General features: G+C 40.7%; 1 protein-coding gene across 3 annotated transcripts in view; it reads right to left on the bottom strand.

Moving 5' to 3' along the window:
- CERS6 (ceramide synthase 6) overlaps window positions 1–21,274 on the bottom strand; it is a 354,269-nt gene that overhangs the window by 228,592 nt on the left and 104,403 nt on the right. For all 3 annotated transcript variants that reach the window (XM_070357931.1, XM_070357951.1, XM_070357941.1), the window contains exons 2-3: window positions 20,514–20,619; window positions 8,962–9,092 (exon numbers count right to left, since the gene is read on the bottom strand). In XM_070357931.1, the coding sequence (XP_070214032.1) occupies window positions 8,962–9,092; window positions 20,514–20,619 (237 nt within the window). The remainder of the gene's footprint in view (window positions 1–8,961; window positions 9,093–20,513; window positions 20,620–21,274) is intronic.

The raw sequence follows: 21,274 nt of genomic DNA, 5'->3' as shown, positions 1-21,274 counted from the left end.
TGAAAACTTGTTGAATATATTCACCACATAATTTCCTCAGATCAAAGATTGATCTGAAATAAAGGGATATACATCTCAATTCATTGTATCCTTAGAGCCCTATTTCCTCTCCCCAACCCCATCAATGATTAGGCTCCACATTCTTCCATAGGTCACAAGATAGCATCGATAATTTGTCCAAGTAAAACAGCTAGCAAATACAAATAGTGATTGAGTTGGTCGCATGTGGGCAACTGGTTAGGCCACTCCTACCTCACTGTTGAGTTATCCTTACTTCAAGGGAATCACAAATTAAGATCACAGTGGGACTCTTTTGCAGAAATAAAGTCACAATTCCAAAAGGTTTTTGTTTTTTTCGGGGGGCACACCAGACTTTCATTTCACAGCACTCCTTTGAGAAAGCTGCAGCCAAGGAAGAGGAAGTGATGCTCCCGTGGGGGATGTGCAGCTCATCCTGGTAAGCAGGACCTGCCTGGGCCAGTTCGTGGGACCCTTTCTGCCAGTCCTTTACCTGGCTGCCAGAAGGTTCCCTATTTTGGTCAATGTGCTGCCACTGAACAGAAGCATCCACATATGGCAGCACTTGGGGGAGTTTTAATCAGCACCAATGCTAAAATGGAATTCCTAAAGAAAAGACTGCACTCAAAATGTCAGCAAATTTGAAAAAACTCAGCAGTGGCCACAGGACTGGAAAAGGTCAGTTTTCATTCCAGTCCCAAAGAAGGGCAATGCCAAAGAATGTTCAAACTACCAGACAATTGCACTGATTTCATATACTAGTAAGGTTATGCTCAAAATCCTTCAAGCTAGGTTACAGCAGTATGTGAACTGAGAACTTCCAGATGAACAGGCTGGATTTAGAAAAGGCATAAGAATTAGAGACCAAATTGTCAATATTCACTAGATCAGAGAGAAAGCAAGGAAATTCCAGAAAAACATCTGTTTCTGCTTCATTGATTATGCTAAAGCCTTTGACGGTGCAGATCACAACAAATTGGAAAATTCTTAAAGAGATGAGAGTACCAGACCACCTTACCTGTCTCATGAGAAACCTGTATGTGGGTCAAGAAGCAATAGTTAGAACCAGACATGGAGGGAAGGCGCCAAGATGGCGGAGGAGTAGGACGGGGAAAACACTTTCTCCCCCACAAATTCATCAAAAGAGCATTTAAACGTCGAGTAAATTCCACAAAACAACTTCTGAATGCCGGCAGAGGACATCAGGCACCCAGAAAAGCAACCCAACTCCTCGAAAGGAGGTAGGAAAAAATATTAAAGACAATAAAAGAGACAAAAGAGGGAGGGACGGAGTTCCGTCCCGGGAAGGGAGTCTTAAAAAGAGAGAGGTTTCCAAACACCAGGAAACCTTCTCACTGCCGAATCCGTGCCGAGCTTTGGAAGCACAGAGGACAACATAACAGGGAGAAAAAATAAATAAACAATTAAAACTCGCAGATTGCGAGCCCTACGGTAACTCCTCCAGCGGGAGAAGCAGCGCAGACGCCTGCATCCGCCATTAGCAAGCGGGGGCTGGGCAGGGAGGCGCGGCGCGGGCTGCATCGCTGAGAGTAAGAATCTGGCCTGAATACCCTGAGCGCTATCTGAGCGAAATAATTTGGGCTAGCAAACCAGACTGTGGGATATCTACCATGCGAAAAGCCAGCCCTAACCTAAGACACCGCCAGCCCGCGCACGGAACAAAGGACTAAACAGAGGTAGCCGGCTGCAAACCTTCCCCCTCCGGTGACAGGCAGCCAGAGCCGGAAGGGGGCAATCGCAGCCCCAGAGCGACATTATCTATAAAACTGGCTTCTCTGCTAACTAAAACTTATTGGGGGTCTGGACGGTCAACACCTGCCTGAGAAGGTGCGCCGGTTTTACACCCAGATAACCAAGTGGCGGGGAGGCGATAAGTCGCAGCATTGGCGCTCGCCAAACACCTCATCACCTGAGCTGCTCGGACCTGGGAAGAGCACAAAACGCAGCCCCAACTGAGTCTGCGCCTCTGAGGACTACCTGAGTGCCTGAACCTGAGCGGCTTGGACCTGGGAGGTGCATGCAACCCAGGGCCAGCCTCGGATTGTTCCCGGCGGAACAACCTAGAGCCTGAGCAGTGTGGGCAGGAGGCTACACGCGCCGTGAGCGGGGGCAGACCCAGTGTGGCTGAGGCACTGCGAGCGCACGCCAGTGTCATTTGTTTGCAGCATCCCTCCCTCCCTCCCCATAGCGACTGAACAAAGAGAAGAAATACAGCTCCACCCACCAGAACACCGACACAAGCTTCCCTAACCAGGAAACCTTGACAAGCCACCTCTACATACCTACACACAGCAAGGAAACGCCACAATAAAGAGAACTCCACAAACTGCCAGAATACAGAAAGGACTCCCAAAAAAAAAAAAAAAAAAGAACCAGACATGGAATAACTGACAGCTTCGAAACTGTATTTTTGTCACTCTCCATATTTAGCTTATATGCAGAGTGCATCATGTGAAATCCAGGCCTGGATAAATCACAAGCTGGGATCAAGATTGCCAGAAGAAATATCAACAACTTCAATTATGCAGATGATACCACTCTAATGGCAGAAAGTGAAGTGGAACTAAAGAGCCTTTTGATGAGGGTGAGAGAGGAGAGTGAAAAAGTTGGCTTAAAACTCAACATTCAAAAAATGAAGATCATGGTATCCAGTCCCATCACTTTGTGGCAAATAGAAGGGGAAAAATGGAAGCAGTGGCAGATTTTGTTTTCTTGGGCTCCAAAATCACTGTGGATGGTGACTACAGCCATGAAATTAATAGACGCTTGTTCCTTAGAAGGAAAATGATGACAAACCTAGACAGCATATTGAAAAGCAGAGACATCATCTTGCTGACAAAAATCTGTTTAATCAAAACTATGGTTTTTCCGATAGTCATGTACAGATGTGAAAGCTGGATCATAAAGAAGGCTGGGGACTGAAGGATTGATGCTTTCAAATTGTGGTGCTAGAGAGTCCCTTGGACAACAAGGAGATCAAACCAGTCAATCCTAAAAGAAATCTATCCTATTTATTGGAAGGAGTGTTGCAGAAGCCGAAGCTCCAATACTTTGGCCACCTGATGCAAAGAGCCAATTCACAGGAAAGACTGAAGGCAGAAGAAGAAGGGCATGACAGACGATGAGATGGCTAGATAGCATCACCAACTCAAAGGACATGAATTTGAGCAAACTCCAGGAGATAGTGGAGGACAGAGAAACCTGGCGTGCTGCAGTCCATGGGGTGGCAAAGAGTAGGACACGACTTAGTGACTGAACAGCAACAACAAAGAAAAGACAATCTCAGGCCTTCATCTTACAAGAGTCCATATGGAGCAAACTGCAACCCAATTCAATTTAGGAGAAACTTGTTGGTTCTAAGAGCTTTTAGCCAGAGGATCCATGGTTTGAGGCTATGGAAACGTTGCCTTCCTCCTCTAACAACTGCATCAAGATAATATAAAAATAAATAATATTTTCAATAAAAATAAAACTTTCAGAATAAGTGTCATCTCCTTTTTATAAACTGTTCACTCGCTCTTGAAAATCTCTATTTCAGTTGCCAATAAGGATTTAAAAGCTTCTGGAAGAAATATTCATCAAAACTAACACAGCTGCTGATGACTGACATCAAGCATGAAGGAAAAAAAAATCACATCAATGTTTCAACACATTACTCGCAGAATAACTTCTATTCAGTCCATCTGTATTAAATGGGTGTGCCAAAAATTGGACAGGCCAACAGATGGCTACCAGCATTGTTTGGCATGCATATCAGTGCTGTTCTACACTGCTAAAAGACGAAGCATGCTCCCCTGAAGGAATTCTACAGTTTCTAAAATAATAACTTACATAACAGAAAAACTATAGAATCTTTACATTTGAGCCTAGATCCACAAGCCCCAAATCTGTGCTGTCTTGCAAATTTGAATTTTAGTACTTTTGAAAAGCAGTCATCTCTTTTCAGAGATTAGTGCTTCTTAACCAGGGATGTGTTATTATAAGTATCCAGGGTATTCCTTCAAAGATAGGCCCTCACCATACTGAATAAGACATCTTGAGGTGGGGCCTAGGCGTGTGTATTCTGAAAAGCACACCAGGTGCCTGTGAAGTGCATCCCTGATTAAGAACAAGCTTTCCAGATCATCTTTTATATTGATGAGCAAATAACTATGACATACACATCTGCACACATAGACCAATATAATTTTGCTTAATTCCTCAAGGTGTTGTCTAAATGTTCTCTTTTGCCGCCTCAATCTTTCCTCTGAACTCCTGTCTTTGAAGTTATCTCACTGTTCAGTAATTTTCCCAGACAAATTTTAAGCCAAATGGTGTCTATATTAGGCACTCTTCATTTGGGGAGGCAGGATGCCAACTTAGATCAGCAAACCCTTCCAAAATAATGCCTTCATAACATACAGTCACTTAAAAAATACTTATTCAGCAGACTCTATATGTTGTAATAAAGGCTGAGAAGAATGTAAGAAAAACAAGATACAATTCGTGTATCCTCAAGGAGCACATGTGATACAATTAGGGTGAAAATATACAGACAAGCTAAGAAAAGCTAAATATTCACATAAACAAACCATGTTGTTCAGTTCAGTTCAGTTCAGTCACTCAGTCGTGTCCGACTCTTTGCGACCCCATGAACCGCAGCAGGCCAGGCCTCCCTGTCCATCACCAATTCCCGGAGTCCACCCAAACCCACGTCCATCGAGTCAGTGATGCCATCCAACAATCTCATCCTCTGTCATCCCCTTCTCCTCCTGCCTTCAATCTTTCCCAGCATCAGGGTCTTTTCAAATAAGTCAGCTCTTCTCATCAGGTGGCCAAAGCACTGGAGTTTCAGCTTCAACATCAGTCCTTCCAATGAACACCCAGGGCTGATCTCCTTTAGGATGAACTGGCTGGATCTCCTTGAAGTCCAAGGGACTCTCAAGAGTCTTCTGCAACACCACAGTTCAAAAGCATCAATTCTTCGGCACTCAAATTCTTTACAGTCCAACTCTCACATCCATACATGACCATGGAAAAACCATAGCCTTGACTAGATGGACCTTTCTTGGCAAAGTAATGTCTCTGCTTTTTAATATGCCATCTAGGTTGGTCATAACTTTCCTTCCAAAGCATGTTGATTCAGTATTAAATGACTAGTACTTACAATAAAAACTCTGAAAATTCAGAAGAACTAGCGCTTACTCCAGATCCAACTGTCATGGCAGATTACTGAGAAGGCCTGCGGTTTGAAGAAAGGGTCAGGGATAAAAGGGTGTGGCAGAGGAATGCAGGTGTTCCATGCCAAGAACATATCACAAACCGAGGCAGGAATGACTAAGGAATGGATGGTGAAAACACAGTCCTCTAGAAGGAAAGGAGTCATTTGGGTGGCTAATACCAAACAAACAAAAGCCAGGCTCTGGTTTTCAGATTAAAGAACCTAAGATATTGTTGTTGTTTAGTCGCTCAGCCATGTCTGCCTCTTTGCGACCTCATGGACTACAGCATGCCAGGCTTCCCTGTCCTTCACTATCTCCTGGAGCTTACTCAAACTCATGTCCATTGAATCAGTGATATCATCCAACCATCTCATCTTCTGTTGTCCCCTTCTCCTGCTTTCAATCTTTCCCAGTATTAGAGTCTTTTCTAGTGAGTCAGCTCTTCACATCAGGCAGCCAAAATATTGGAGCTTTGGCTTCAGCATCAGTCTTTCCAATGAATATTCAGGGTTGATTTCCTTTAGGATTGACTAGTTTGATCTCCTTGCTGTCCAAGGGACTCGCAAGAAAGTTCTCTAGCACCACAATTCAAAAGCATCAATTCTTCAGCACTCAGCCTTCTTTATGGTCCAACTCTCATATCCATACATGACTATAAAAACCATAGCTTTGACTATACAGACCTTTGTTGGCAAAGTAATGTCTCTGCTTTTGAATAAACTGTCTAGGTTTGTTATAGCTTTTCTTCCAAGGAGCAAGCATCTTTTAATTTCATGGCTACAGTCACCATCTGCAATGATTTTGGAGCCCAAGAAAATAAAGTCTGTCACTGTTTTCATTGTTTCTCCATCTATTTGCCACGAAGTGATGGGACTGGATGCCATGATCTTATTTTTTTGAATGTTGAGTTTTATGCCAGCTTTTTCACTCTCCTCTTTCACCTTCATCAAGAGGCTCTTGATTTATCTATAAGATTTATCTTACAGAAAAATCATTAAGTTGTAAACCAACAGATCATGGAGATAGTAGTATTTTAGGAAACTGTATTTTTTTTTTTTTTTTGTAGCAAACAAAATATCTTTAAGTATGAGATAAATAAGAAACCTAGGAGAGGAATTAGGATCAGCACCATAACAGTTGGCTTTACAAAGAACTAGTGGAACTAATGGGAGTGGCTAATTGGGTTGAGTTTCCAGCTGTAACAGAATGGAGGCATACGAACAATTGGAGAAAGAGGGAAGTCAGCATGAAAGCAAATCAGAGTTTCCAGTGGGAGACAGCAGAATGATGCTGCAGAAGAAACCTCTGCACTGGACACATACCTTTAGAAGATGCTGATGAAGGGAAGGAAGGTAGAAGATAGAATGAGAAAAATAAAGGTCAAATCTGGAGAAGTAGCCCATTAAAGACCCAGTGAAAATGCAGAACAAATGGTGTGAACAAAGGCCCTCAGAAAGGCAAGAGTAAAATCCTGGTGGCAACTCAGAAGTCAAGAAAGAAGAGAGTTTCAAAGCAAAGATCAACAAAGGAGAGGTCAAGGCCACGGGTACAGACTGTTCTAGTCCCAGGAACCCTGATTTATGCCCTAAACCATAGCTGATCTTTCTCCTTTAATCTTTACTGCCTGTCCATACCAACCATATAGAACACATACACGTTTATTTCTTAGTGTCTATAATGGATCCACACATACTCAGATACTCTGTCCCATCTCCTTGACACTATCATATGAAGCTTCTTGAGGGAGGAGATATTAATCAATACCGTATGCACCACCCATTTGTACTGTGCTTTCACATTACCAAGTCTCTGAAAGTGAAAGTGAAGTTGCTCAGTCGTGTCCGACTCTTTGTGACCCCATGGACTGTAGCCTATCAGGTTCCTCCATCCATGGGATTTTCCAGGCAAGAGTGCTAGAGTGGATTGCCAGTAATCATTTAAAATGAGTTTTAACTGATTATAACTATGACCATCCAGGTAATTGTGGTATGCAGATAAAAACCAGCTGAATTCAGGAAGAAGACACTGACACACTGCTTAGCCTTGCTATTCAAAATGTGGTCAACAGACCAGTGGAATCACCTGGGAACTTGTTAAATATTCAATTTTGGCTGCTATCCCAGACCAAGCAACTGAATCAGATGCATTTTAACATGATCCAGGTGATTGATACCTATGCACACTGCCACAGAAAGTGGTGATGACTCTATAGAATGGAAAGGGATTGCACTGAGTTACCAAAGAAGTTGAAGGAAAGGAAAAGGCACATGAATTTCACCCCATGGGCATGTGCCTAGACCCTGCATGTGTGGGTGCTCAGTTGCCTCTGACTGTTTGCAACCCCATGGAATTTTCCAGGCCAGAATATTGGAGTGGGTTGCCATTTCCTACTCCAGGGGACAATACTGATCCAGGGATCGAACCTGTATCTCTTGCATCTCCTGCATTGGCAGGCAATTCTTTACCACTAGCACCACCTCAGAAGCCCTCTTCACCTCTACTCAGACCTGCAGCTCAGCGATGGAGCCCAGGCCCCTTGTGCATGTGGCAGAACCAGACCAGGAAGCTATTCCAGCTTTTGATCAGGAGCCCAGATCCATAAATCCTTCTTCCATAAACTGCCACTAGTTCAATTATAGGAAGGGCTTTGCATATTCTATCTGCTAGGTTGTTTGTCCAGGTTTTATAAATATTCTGACCTTCTGAAGACCCTGTTTATGTTTCCCATATTTATCCTCAGCCTGAGGGTTTATATTATTCTGCCTCTCATTCATTTATCCCATAAAATTACGTTTCCCTCTAAGCTTTAGATTGCAATTGTTAACATACTTTTTCAACATAACTGAAAGCTAAACTTGAAAATGCAACTTCGACCCCAAAAGGAAAGAGCTATATTGACAGCATTATTGTTTAAGGGACCAAGTGTCAGGAAAAAGCTCCCAAAGAAAAGCACTATTAGACAAAGGCACAGTCTCATCTCAAAGGATGAAGACCACACAGAGCACCTAGTCTTGAGGCAGAATCTTGCCTTTGTTGGGCATGTGCTTGATGCTTCGATACTTCTTTCTCTAACTTTTCTACAGATGTGGGTTTTGAGTGTTACTAGTTCAAAATAACATTGTGCTCAAAGAGTTCTCTGCAGGTCTTTCACTATTTTTAACAGCTTCATTGACTTCTAATTTACACATCAAAAAGCTCATGTTTCAGAAATGGAAGAGACTTTCATTCCACCCCCCACTTCAAGCAATGCTTCATTAAACTCACCAAAGAATATAATATAGCCATTTCTTAAAACTCCAGGAAGACAGGACATCATCATGACCCTCTGATAATATATCCTAGTATTTCAGCTTTTATCAGTGGAAAGTACATCGTGACAATAAAAGTCCCCTCTATTAAAATGCAAAATATAAAAGTAATGGCTTTTTGTGCTGCATTTCAAAGGTAGTTGACTGAAAATACCACTGTAAGCCTTGTAATCTGCCTGCTGTGTTGAAAGTCCATTAGGAAGCAAACTTCATTTACTGCATCAGATGTAGAAACCACAAATTCTGACAAACTACTGTCCCCCAGTTTTTCAGGGACTACTTTTTCCCACCAGAAGGCATGCTTTTGGTGGGGGGGTCCTGCTGGAGCCTGCACCAAGACATTATTTTTCACCTCAAGGATGGAATGAATAAGTTAAACAAGTTTTCTTTCAAAAAGATAAACAGCAACTCACATGCTCTCGCAGAACCTCTTCAGCGTGCTTGGTTTCTCCTGGTTGCGTCTTTGTCGGAACCAGCGTTGAATGCTGCGAACATCCCAGTCCAGCTGCTTGGAGAGGCCCTCCAATCTCTTTTCATCAGGATGCTATGACACAAGGAAAACATTTTCATCTTCACTATAAACAGATGTGCCCTGGCCTATACTGGAGATAATTGTTTTCCCGGTATTTTCTACCCACTATTAGATTGTTATATTGAATACTGAGGACCAAGACCTTCCATCAGCAGCGTGAACAAAGACAACCACTTAGGACAAGAAAAGCTACTCATTATGAAACAACACTGAAAATATAAATCTCACTCTAATGCTTGTACTTCTTACCAGCAACAAAGACTCAACGAAATGGCCAACTGGCTAAACCAGCTCCACCAAGCTACCAGGAAAGGAGTTAAGTAAAGGTGAGTTGGCCAAAAGACCTCATTCAAATATTTCACTTTCTCAGGAGAAAATACTGTGCCCAATTATCGAATATCAAAACAATGTAGGACAGACAAAAAGCCTGGAGTAATCCCCAAATATGCCATTTTAACCTAAGGTACCAATTCCACTTAAAAGACATGTTTTCTCTTTCTTCCTCTTCAATTTCCCCTCTCTTCACTTGTTTATACATTCGTCTTGACTATTCATTTCTTGGTCTTCCTTTTGACTAGAACTCCATAAGATTTTTTACAATGACTATGCATTACCTGAAAATGCAAACTTGGTGAAGTAGAAAGAGACCCTATTTATGCTTGTCATATAAGAGCATCATCGACTCAGTGGACTTGAGTTTGAGCAAATTCCGGGAGGGCTTCCCTGGTAGCTCAGCTGGTAAAGAATCTGCCTGCAACGTATGAGACCCCAGTTCAATCCCTGGATAGGGAAGATCCCCTGGAGCAGGGCATGGCAACCCACTCCAGTTTTCTTGCTGGGGAATCCCCATGGACAGAGAAGCCTGGTGGGCTATCGTCCATGGGATCGCAGAGTTGGACATGACTGAGCGACTGAACAACAATAGTGATGATATTACTTGTTTCTCATTCTCATTTCTAGAAAATTAGGAGATGACAGACATAGGTTCAGTTCTTGTTCTGATGAACTTTCTGAGCCTCAGTTTCCTCACCTGTTCAAAGGAAGATTACTTATCCACCTAAACAGTGCTGAGGACCAAATGCAAAAATGTATGTATATCTCAGTACATATTAGTTCTGTCCCTCCTCTCTTCTGTGTCTTAGAGACCATCCTGCCAACAATTACATGAGGGTGACCTGTCATACAACAAAACTAAACTGAGTTAGTTCTACTCCTTTATTTGTTCTACCTTTGTTTTATAATTAAGGAGATGTTAATAATCAGAAGACAGAACGACAAATGGGGTAGGGGAAGACAGGCCGACAGCTTTTAAGTCCTAAGGGTGGAATGCACACGCGACACCTTTTTAAAGCCGCTCAAGAAATTCAAGGTGTCAGACACACAGGAAACACAGCAAATGGCCTTAGTCTTATGACTGAGGTTATAAAATGTGCTGAGCTTGGGTCTCTGAAAGTTATTTGCTAACTTTTAGTGAGGCACGTACTTTGTGGTATTTTTCTTAGAAGAATACCTGGCTATACTCTCCTCTGTCTCTCAATTTAAAGATACGATAGAAAATGCACAGCCTACAATAAGAATACCCTGGCTCTACTATTTTCTTAAATTCATTTTTAATTTTCATTCATTTTCTAAGTCTATTGAATTGGTAAAACATTCATATGGTTCACAAAATAAAAATTATCCCAAATTTCACCTTCCAATTTGTACCTATTCTCTCAGTTCCTACTCTCCCCTTCTTATCAGGTAATGGGCTATTCAATTTCTTCCCAAAGTTATCTTGTCAAATATAAGCAAAGTTGAATATGCCTTCTTTTTTTTTTTTTGAATATGCCTTCTTATATCCACCCCCCCTCACACCTTCACACAAAGTTGTTGTACTATTTTGGACTTTGGGTTTTTCACTTTACAATATATCTTGGAATATTTCCATATCACAGTATTAGGAACACCCTCCTTTTGTAGAACTATATGGACATGCCACAATTTACTTATCTGCTCCACTACTAATGCCCACTCAGGTAGCTTCCACACTTCCACTACTATAAACAATGCTGCAATACATAACATTTTCATGGGTTATTTTATACACATATCAGTTCAGTTCAGTCGCTCAGTCGTGTCCGACTCTGCAACCCCATGGACTGCAGTATACCAGGCCTCCTTATCCATCACCAACTCCCTGGGCTTATTCAAACTTATGTCCAAGGAGTTGGCGATGCCATCCAACCATCTCATCCTCTGTTGTCCCCTTCTCCTCCTGCCTTCAATCTTTCCCAGCATCAGGGTCTTTTCAAATGAGTCAGTTCTTTGCATCAGTTGGCCAAAGTATTGCAGTTTCCCCTTCAGCATCAGTCCTTCCAATGAATATTCAGGACTGATTTCCTTTAGGATGGACTGGTTGGATCTCCTTGCAGTCCAAGGGACTCTCAAGAGTCTTCTCCAACACCACAGTTCAAAAGCATCAATTCTTCGGTGCTCAGCTTTCTTAATAGTCCAACTCTCACAACCGTATATAACTACTGGAAAAACCATAGCTTTGACACATTTTTATTAATTTCTTCCTTCTGTTTGCCTTCATTTATTTTGTTGTTCTTTTTCCAATGTTTAAGCAAGTGGTTTTATATATATGCATGTATATATATATAAGAATATGAGTTTTCATCTGAGTACTACTTTGGCATAGTAGTACTTTCATCATTGTTTCCTAAATATTCTGAAATTTTGTTTTTACACAACAGTTAATTAAGAAAGCAAGAGCTTTGCTGATTTCTAGTATTTGTAAATTGTGTCTATTTTATAAATTTGTCACCATTTTTATATAATTAAAGGTTAACTTTTAAAAATATTTAACATGTTCTTGAAAAGATAGTGTAGTCTCTCTATTCAGAATACAGGGTTCTAAATGTACCCCTTTAATCATCCTCATTATGCTTTTTAGAATTAGTTGCTATATTGTTTTTTATTTTATATGTTCTGTTTTATATTTTGACCTGTCATGACCCAGACAGAAATTAAAATTTTTTACTATTAAATAAGTTTTTCTTTTGTTCTTTTCTATAAGTATATGGATACATTCATTTTTAATGCATGTATATTCATAACCATTTAAATTTCATTGTGAATTGTATCCTTTGGCAATTAAAAGCCAATATTTCATTTCATTTCAACCTTTTGGTCCAGAACTCTTTCTTTAAATAAAAACAGATACCCTACTTTCTTTCTTATTTATATTTGTCTGTAAACCTTTACTCATCCTTTTATTTTCAATGTCTATAGTTACTTTATCTAAAGGTAACGTTCATAAGCTAGGTGACCTAAATCTGAATTATTTTTATTAGATGAGGTAAACCCATTTATATTCATTGATATAAGTTTATACTTTGTTGTTATGGTTAGTCACTAAGTCTTGTCAGACTCTTTTGTGACCCCATGGACTGTAACCCACCAGGCTCCTCTGTCCATGGGGATTCTCCAGGCAAGAATACTGGAGTGGGTTGCCATTTCCTTCTCCAGGGAATCTTCCCAACCCAGGAATCAAACTCATGTCTCCTGCACTGGTAGGTGGATTCTTTACCACTGAGCCACTAGGGAAGCACTTATTTATACTTACTTCACATTAATTGTGTTTTCTGTTATCATAATTTAATTTTTTAAATTTTATCAAATCAAATATGGCTGATGTCCCTTTCTTTGTGTGGGTAATTTTTATTCTACTGGTAATCCACATAACCACAGGACTTTTCTTCTGTTTCCAGTCAATAAAAATTCCAAATGAACGATATTTAAAACTAGCATATTTCCTCTTCCTTCTTCACCCAATATTCAGTTCAGTTCAGTTGCTCAGTTGTGTCCAACTCTTTGCGACCCCATGAATTGCAGCACACCAGGCTCCCTGTCCATCACCAACTCCCGGAGTTCACTCAGACTCACGTCCATTGAGTCAGTGATGCCATCCAGCCATCTCATCCTCTGTTGTCCCCTTCTCCTCCTGCCCTCAATCCCTCCCAGCATCAGAGTCTTTTCCAATGAGTCAACTCTTCGCATGAGGTTAGTAATTTTCTCTCTCAGAGTTTACTCATGTACTATCAAATACGCTCATTCTTCTCTTACTCAGTTTGGCTGCTTAAACCGATAAGCTTTGACTCCCAGCTATTAGAGCTTATGCAATTAATGAACTTGCTCTACCTCCCACCTTCATTCCCTTTTTCAGCTCAGTTATTGTGAGATGTATCATTTCTACATTGTGAGAGCATATAATGTTTACATTCTGTTCTGTCATCCTAATCCTCACATTTCTATCTCAGTTCTACAGTCTAAATGTATTCAAAACTCATCAATATTCCCAACAATCTCTTGGTCGGCTGAAATTAATACTTACATGTGTTAGTCACTCAGTCCTGTCTGACTCTTTGAGACCCCATAGACTGTAGCTCACCAGGCTCCTCTGTCCGTAGAATTCTCCAGGCAAGAATACTGGAGTGGGTTGCCATTCCCTTCTCCAAATACTCACAAAGTTTCTTCAAAAAAGGACTCATGGGAACAATTCCTCTCAATTTTTGAAAATTCAATATGTTTGTCTTTAGCCTTTACACTATAAAAACTATTTACCTAAACATAAAAATTCTTACTTCATATTTTCCTTGAAAATACTGGAAAATGTTGTCCTATACAATACTGCTACAGAGATGACTAAAGTTATTATGGATATTTTTCCCTAGATAAATGATGTAATTTTTTTTGCTCTTTTGCTTGTAATGCTTTGCTGTCCAAGAATTATTTCTTTTATATTTCAAGTCTAATATTTTAATAAGTCCTGGTGTAAACCTTCTTGGGTCTCTCTTTCCTGCATTCTATTAACATATTATAAATCTCCACTTATTTTACGAAAATTTTCTTCACACATTTATTCTACTTTGTTTTTCCTCAGACTTTCCTGGTAGCTCAGATGGTAAATAATCTGCTTGCAATGCAGGAGACCCAGGCTTGATCCCTGGATCAGGAAGATCCCCTGAAGAAGGGATGGCTACCCACTCTAGTATTCTTGCCTGGAAAATTCCATGGACAGAAGAGCCTGGCAGGCTACAGCCCATGGGGTCACAAAAAGTAGACTGCTTTCCCTTAAGAGACTCCAATTATACAGATGCTATATCCGCTTGCTCTATATATCTAATTATTTTTATCTCTTTTTCATTTCATTTATTTCAGCTTTATTATTTCTATCTGACATGTTCCCCACTGAGATTTCTGCAACATTTAGTGTTTCCTGTGTTCTTTCCAAATTTGTCTTCATTTCTGTGATAGTTTTAGTACTTTTCCCCTGAACTAACCAGCTCATACTGCATCTCTTCTTGTTGATCAACTATTTCTTTCTTTAGGTTTTCTATTTCATTTTGTATGGTCTTCCTGAACAGAGCTATTGCTTTTTAAAAATAAAGTCTATGGTAAAATATCTGATTGCAATTTTCAGTTGCCCTGTGGCCTCCTTTTTGCAGTGACAATTTTTGTTAGTAATTGATGTTACGTATTCTTTTTCTTGTCTTTGATTCCGTGTGTTTCTTCTTTATTACCCATCATTGACTCAGTTGGATTTTCTTGACCGGCTGCTGGTAGTATAGGGAGCAGGGAGGGTACTTCTGTAGTTTAGAAAAGTGAAACTGAAAGTTACTCAGGCATGTCTGACTCATTGTGACCCCAAGAACTGTATCCTGCCAGGCTCCTCTGTCCATGGAATTCTCCAGGCAAGAATACTAGAGTGGGTAGCCGTTCCCTTCTTCAGGGAATCTTCCCAATCCAGGGATCAAACCCAGGTCTCCTGCATTGTAGGTGGATTATTAACCATCTGAACCCCCAGGGAAGCCCAAGATTACTGGAGTGGGTAGCCTATCCCTTGCCTCCAAAGAACACTACCTCCTGAAAATGTGCCATCCACCCGTAGTTTTCTGTGTACTTCTTCCACTTCTTTGAATTAAACTGAGTCTAGAAGGGCATCTACTAGCCTTGTTGCTATATCTAGTGTTGCAAACAGTGGATAGAATTTTGATCTTACCTTTAGGAGCTGTCATTTTTGCTGGCTTTCCTGAAATCTAGTCCCACAGGGTCCTCTATCCACACTTCATGCTTTTTACATCCTCCTTCTTGGCTTCTGCCCAACCCCAACTGTTTTTATTTAGCCTTTCTATATATATTTTGAAATCTGGAGATATATATCTCTTAGTTTGCCAAAAAATAAATATTGTAAGATTTTCCTTCCTTTTTTGTGTATTTTTTATTGTCATGTTTTATAAATGCTCCATAGTTCTTTTCCTTTTCTTAAGACTCTCAAGGAAAAAAATTAATAATTCTGACTTACATAAATATTTTTATACCAGAAATACCCAGGTTAACTTCCATAAACATAAACATACAAGGATGGAAAAGAAAAAGAGAAATAGGCATAAGAGGAGAATCAGGAAAAACTAATCAGACCTGCATATAATTTTTAAAAAACAGTGTAAACAGAGCAAAAGCAGATTATGATATGATAATCTCATAATTCTCTAGATCATAAAACCTAGTTCTAGAGCTGACAAATATATTTTACCCTTAATGGTTCAATAATTGCTTTGATGAGAAAATGAGGCTGTTATGATCACAGATATATGCCAAAAGCTAGAAAGATATATAAATAAATAGATTAAATGATTGATTAATTTATATCTATCTCATTCAGATAACCCTGGATATAATCAGTTAAGAAACATGAACTCAAAATATTCACTAAAGAAAAATAATCATGCCATTCATTTGAATGAGTCTAACAATTTACAATCGGTGATATTTGAGCCCCATCACAAATCTACTGAATCAGAATCTCTAGAAATAAGATGCAGCAATCTACATTTAATACCTCAGGTGCTCTTAATGTAAATTAAAGGAGAGACCTCCTGGCCCAAATAAAAGTTCCCTCTCTTACTAACTGACTTATAGCCCAAAGCCATAATGTTAATGTTATGCATGTTGCATAATGTCTGCAACAGCAGAGCCAATGCTCCAAAACACAATTCAGTTCAGTTCAGTTCAGTTCAGTCGCTCAGTCATGTCTGACTCTTTGCCACCCCATGAATCGCAGCACGCCAGGCCTCCCTGTCCATCACCAACTCCCGGAGTTCACCCAGACTCATGTCGATTGAGTCAGTGATGCCATCCAGCCATCTCATCCTCTGTTGTCCCCTTCTCCTCCTGCCCCCAATCCCTCCCAGCATCAGAGTCTTTTCCAATGAGTCAACTCTTCGCATGAGGTGGCCAAAGTACTGGAATTTCAGCTTTAGCATCATTCCTTCCAAAGAAATCCCAGGGCTGATCTTCAGAATGGACTGGTTGGATCTCCTTGCAGTCCAAGGGACTCTCAAGAGTCTTCTCCAACACCACAGTTCAAAAGCATCAATTCTTCAGCGCTCAGCTTTCTTCACAGTCCAACTCTCACATCCATACATGACCACTGGGAAAACCATAGCCTTGACTAGACGGAATGAAAAAGTAGGAAGTCAAGAAACACCTGGAGTAACAGGCAAATTTGGCCTTGGAATACGGAATGAAGCAGGGCAAAGACTAATAGAGTTTTGCCAAGAAAATGCACTGCAAACACCCTCTTCCAACAACACAAGAGAAGACTCTACACACGGACATCACCAGACGGTCAACACCGAAATCAGATTGATTATATTCTTTGCAGCCAAAGATGGAGAAGCTCTCTACAGTCAGCAAAAACAAGTCCAGGAGCTGACTGTGGCTCAGACAATGAACTCCTTATTGCCAAATTCAGACTTAAATTGAAGAATGTAGGGAAAACCACTAGACCATTCAGGTATGACCTAAATCAAATCCCTTACGATTATACAGTGGAAGTGAGAAATAGATTTAAGGGACTAGATCTGATAGATAGAGTGCCTGATGAACTATGGACGGAGGTTCATGACATTGTACAGGAGACAGGGATCAAGACCACACCCATGGAAAAGAAATGCAAAAAAGCAAAATGGCTGTCTGGGGAGGCCTTACAAACAGCTGTGAAAAGAGAAACGAAAAGCAAAGGAGAAAAAGAAAGATATAAACATGTGAATGTAGAGTTCCAAAGAATAGCAAGGAGAGATAAGAAAGCCTTCTTCAGTGATCAATGCAAAGAAATAGAGGGAAACAACAGAATGGGAAAGACTAGAGATCTCTTCAAGAAAATTAGAGATACCAAGGGAAGATTTCATACACAACTCAAGTCTGCTCAAAAACCAATACTTTTAATTATTTTACAACAGAGGTAGGTTCTCTGAGATATTTATAAAATTTTAGATTTACAGAGGGAAAAAAAATGAGTGAAAAAGACATGCAGATGTTACCTCAACAGGAAAGACAGCCAAAGACTATGAAGCAGTTCACATTTATCAGCTAATTTCATAGATGAAAACTGCTCAGTCAGGGCATGTGACTAGTGAACTCACACTGGAATCCAGACTCAGAAGGGCTCACACTTGGGGTTTAAAATTCTATGGTTGCCATCTTGAAATTCTTGATAATTGTGTTAAGGGGATGGTGTTTTGTATAGGAGTCCACTGGGACAGGGAAGCATATGTCAGGGATTCAGAGTCTTGCTTGGCTCACACACAGTCCCGTCACTGCCCCCAGATGAGGCTGGGTACCTTACTTCCCTGTCCTCCAGCTCCCCAGGGCCTCCAGGCTTCACCTTCCCACTCCTGCTGACTGACTACTGCTGCCCTAGGTGCAAACATGGAAAGGGGTGGGATTAGGTGTTCACACCCCACGGTGTCTCAGCCACCTGCGCCCTGGGCTAGCAGCATCCCAAGGTACTTAGTGGGTGACTCGGTGGGGATTAGCCTCTTGCTCACTCCAATCCTCCAATCCAGGTACCTAGTATGTCTTGGAGCAGAGAATGCAGTACACTGGCAGGTCTCCTGTCCACTATGGGTTGGGACAGTGGGCCTATGGAAAGGGGAGAGGCCTATATCAACTTCCCCCAGGAGCTGGAAAGAGACAGAACTCAGCAGCTAGTGGGCTGTGCGTGCACTAAATCACACAGGGTGGGGTTCCTGGGTATCTGTCAGGGTTTTCACTTGCCTCATGTGTATGCCTAAGAGGCATGGCATTAAATACCAAATAAAAACTCTTGACAGGTCAAGAGAGAGACAAACTACACAAGAAAGGAAAAGGCTTTCTCTTTTTATGCCTCTAATGGCACCTTTTTGCGCTTTTTGAACAAAGGGCCCTGCATTTTTAGTTCTGCACTAGCCTCCAAAAATTATGTAGCCAAGTACTGCATGCAATAGATTTTAAGGGTTCTAAGGGGATATCCCTTCACACTTGAAAGATGATAAACATGCCCTTCTTCAAAGATGAACTGGAACCATGGTCAAGGCCAGGATGCTGGACAATCATTGTTCAAACCCTCCAAATCCTGCTGCTTGTATTCTGGTCAGCAGATCTGTTCCTTTCTCATATCACAGATAACACTGGCAAACTACAAAGAATTCAGGGGAAAACAGTTCCAGCCTTGGCTGCATTTAATTCAAAACCTGAGGCTTCTGCTTTAATCATGTAGAAATTTCCAAAAGAATCACCTTGGAAACCAAGAGAATATGATCATTAAAATTAGCTGGAAGCAAATATCCTCCAGAGCAGTCAACCTGGTTGCAAAATCCTTTCATTACCTTTATAGAGAAAAATCCCCTAGTAACCATAATAAACAAAAGGCAAGGGAAATAAACATCTACCGCAGGATTCCTAAAGGGAGGCATAACATTTGGGTAGAAAATTCATTTTTATGCATTTAGAGTAGTTCACAAGGTAAATACAAATATGTTGTAATCACATGTGAAAAAATGAACCTATAACTCCCTATGTGCTTAGTCACTTAGTCATGTCCAACTGTTTGTGACCCCATGGACTGTAGCCTGCCAGGCTCCTCTGTTTATTGGAATGTTTAGGCAAGAATACTAGAGAGGGCTGCCATTTTCTCTTCCAGGAAATCTTCCTGACCCAGGGATCAAACTTGCATCTCCTGTATCTCCTGCATTGGCAAGCAGTCTTTACATGAGCCACCTAGGAAGCCCTTATAACTCCCTACACATCTGCTATTTCAGAGGGAGAAAATGTGTTTGCTGCAACAAACTGATAAATAAAAATGCAATTTCCTCCCTAATATTTTCTTCCTTTAAACACTCTGTCACATGAGTCCCTTCAGGTTAGAAAGTGGCAGTCTAAAATCATCTCACAAAACAAAAATTCCATTTATTCTACTCTCCTTCTTAGCAGAGATATAAAAAACATTGTGTGTGTTCTTTCACTTTCCTGAGAAGAATACCATTTCTAAAAGAATAGAGGGGAAAACCCTAGAGAATCCTGGCAGAAATGTAGACCATAAAATAAACAAATATGTTTGAAAATTTGAATTAATTATTTTACAACAAGAGAGAACCAATAAAAATGGTTAGCAATATAAATACCAAAAAAGGAATAAAATTTGCTTAACGTGGTCAAATCACATCTTAGAAGCCTGAGAAATTGTCCCAGAAAAAAACGAAAGCAGGAAAACAAACCATTTAATACGCAAATACACAATATTTCTCATAGACTGTTATGCTTCTCCTTTCTTTTCCATGAAAGAGTGAGAGAGAGATTTCAGTAAGAATAAGCTATTCGGATGCTGTGACTTGCATTTTCATGGCCTTAGCTTGAGGGTTTCTGACTTCCGTCTTCTTCCTCCTCTTTTTGTTCAGAAGGAGAGACCAGCTGGCAGTCGGTGACAATCTTTCCTCTACATCCTCCCTCTCTCCCCTGCTCGCCTCTTTCCAGCCTGGTTTGGACTTTAACTCTCAGCGGAGCGATCATCTCCTCCCCCATTTTCTTTACAGTCAATCTGTACTTTGTAACTCTCTGGACCCTCGCTCTTCCTGGCTTCATATTACTGCTCTTCTTTCCCTCCATTGCTCCCATTTTTGTTCACATAGGCCTGTGTATCATAGCTGCTAGAACATATGGACAACTCCATAAGCAAATGAGCACTTTTCCTCACAGCTACAGTAATCGTATTCCTCAGCTCTCCCCAGTCGCCTCCACAAAGTCCCACCCCACCGTTAGACATACATACTGCGTCACATCAGGTGAGACTGAGGCATAGAATTCGTGCCCTCACTGTCTCATCTAGACTGTGCTCCACAGCCAAGCGTCTCGCACGCTGTTGGGAGTAAACCCGCAGGTCTCAAACATGCCCAAGTGTGTTTGGCTTCTCCCTTTCTCAGTTTATCGCAGGGCCTGTGTGCTTTCCATGCTTTCAAGCATGAGGCTAGTCAAATGTTCGTTCTCAAACTCAACACAGAGGGAAGTAAATGATTTCAGACTAAGAATAGTGGTCGTAACAATTTATATCCCAGAAAAGGACAATCATACCTTTGTAATTGCAGTGAAGACCTTTTCCAGGATGGCATTTGGCTGGGCAATCTGTGGTCCATTGGCCTGAATGTTGAGGGCTATGGCACATGGTTTGGCTACAAATCTGAAAAAAAAAAAAACCACATTATTCTCTCTATAGCTGTTCTTAATGTTATCAGGTAACCATTCCTCAATTGTCCCAATAAAATGTTGATATGATTTTATGGGTAGACACTGTCAACACTCATAAATCAGGACCTATATAAAGCAGATTTAACTTTTTTTCTCCTTTAATTCCCCAGCAGTGACAGTAAAAAAAGAAATCTTTTTAAAACATTTAACCCTCCTGATATGTAAGTTATAATGAGACTGACTAGATAGAAAGACTACAAATGAGAAATATACCAGTATAAGATACATAAACCAAACAAACTATGATTTTGAAATGATGTATGTTCTTCTTACAAGTCACGTTATATTTTTACTAGGAAAGTGTTAACTAACAGAGTATGCTTTTGATCAACCCCAGTCCAAAGCCTGGCCCATGTTGTCTCTGTGATCCAAGTGTGCTATGTTCGGTCCCACGTTTTTATGACTTCTTAAAATTCCTTGCTTTACGATTATTTGCTTCTTTCTCATAAGGAGTCATGAAAGGTGTCAAACAACATGACGTCCCAGCCAAGCTGAAAGGTCTGAAATTATTACACACATCAGCTGCACCATTTTTATCATAAGAAAATGACTATGTCAAGAAGAACAGGACGTCTCAGCTACACTTC

This window comes from Bos mutus, chromosome 2 (genome assembly GCF_027580195.1).
Source record: "Bos mutus isolate GX-2022 chromosome 2, NWIPB_WYAK_1.1, whole genome shotgun sequence".
NCBI classification, from domain to species: domain Eukaryota; kingdom Metazoa; phylum Chordata; class Mammalia; order Artiodactyla; family Bovidae; genus Bos; species Bos mutus.
This window is presented reverse-complemented; position numbering and strand designations above follow the sequence as displayed.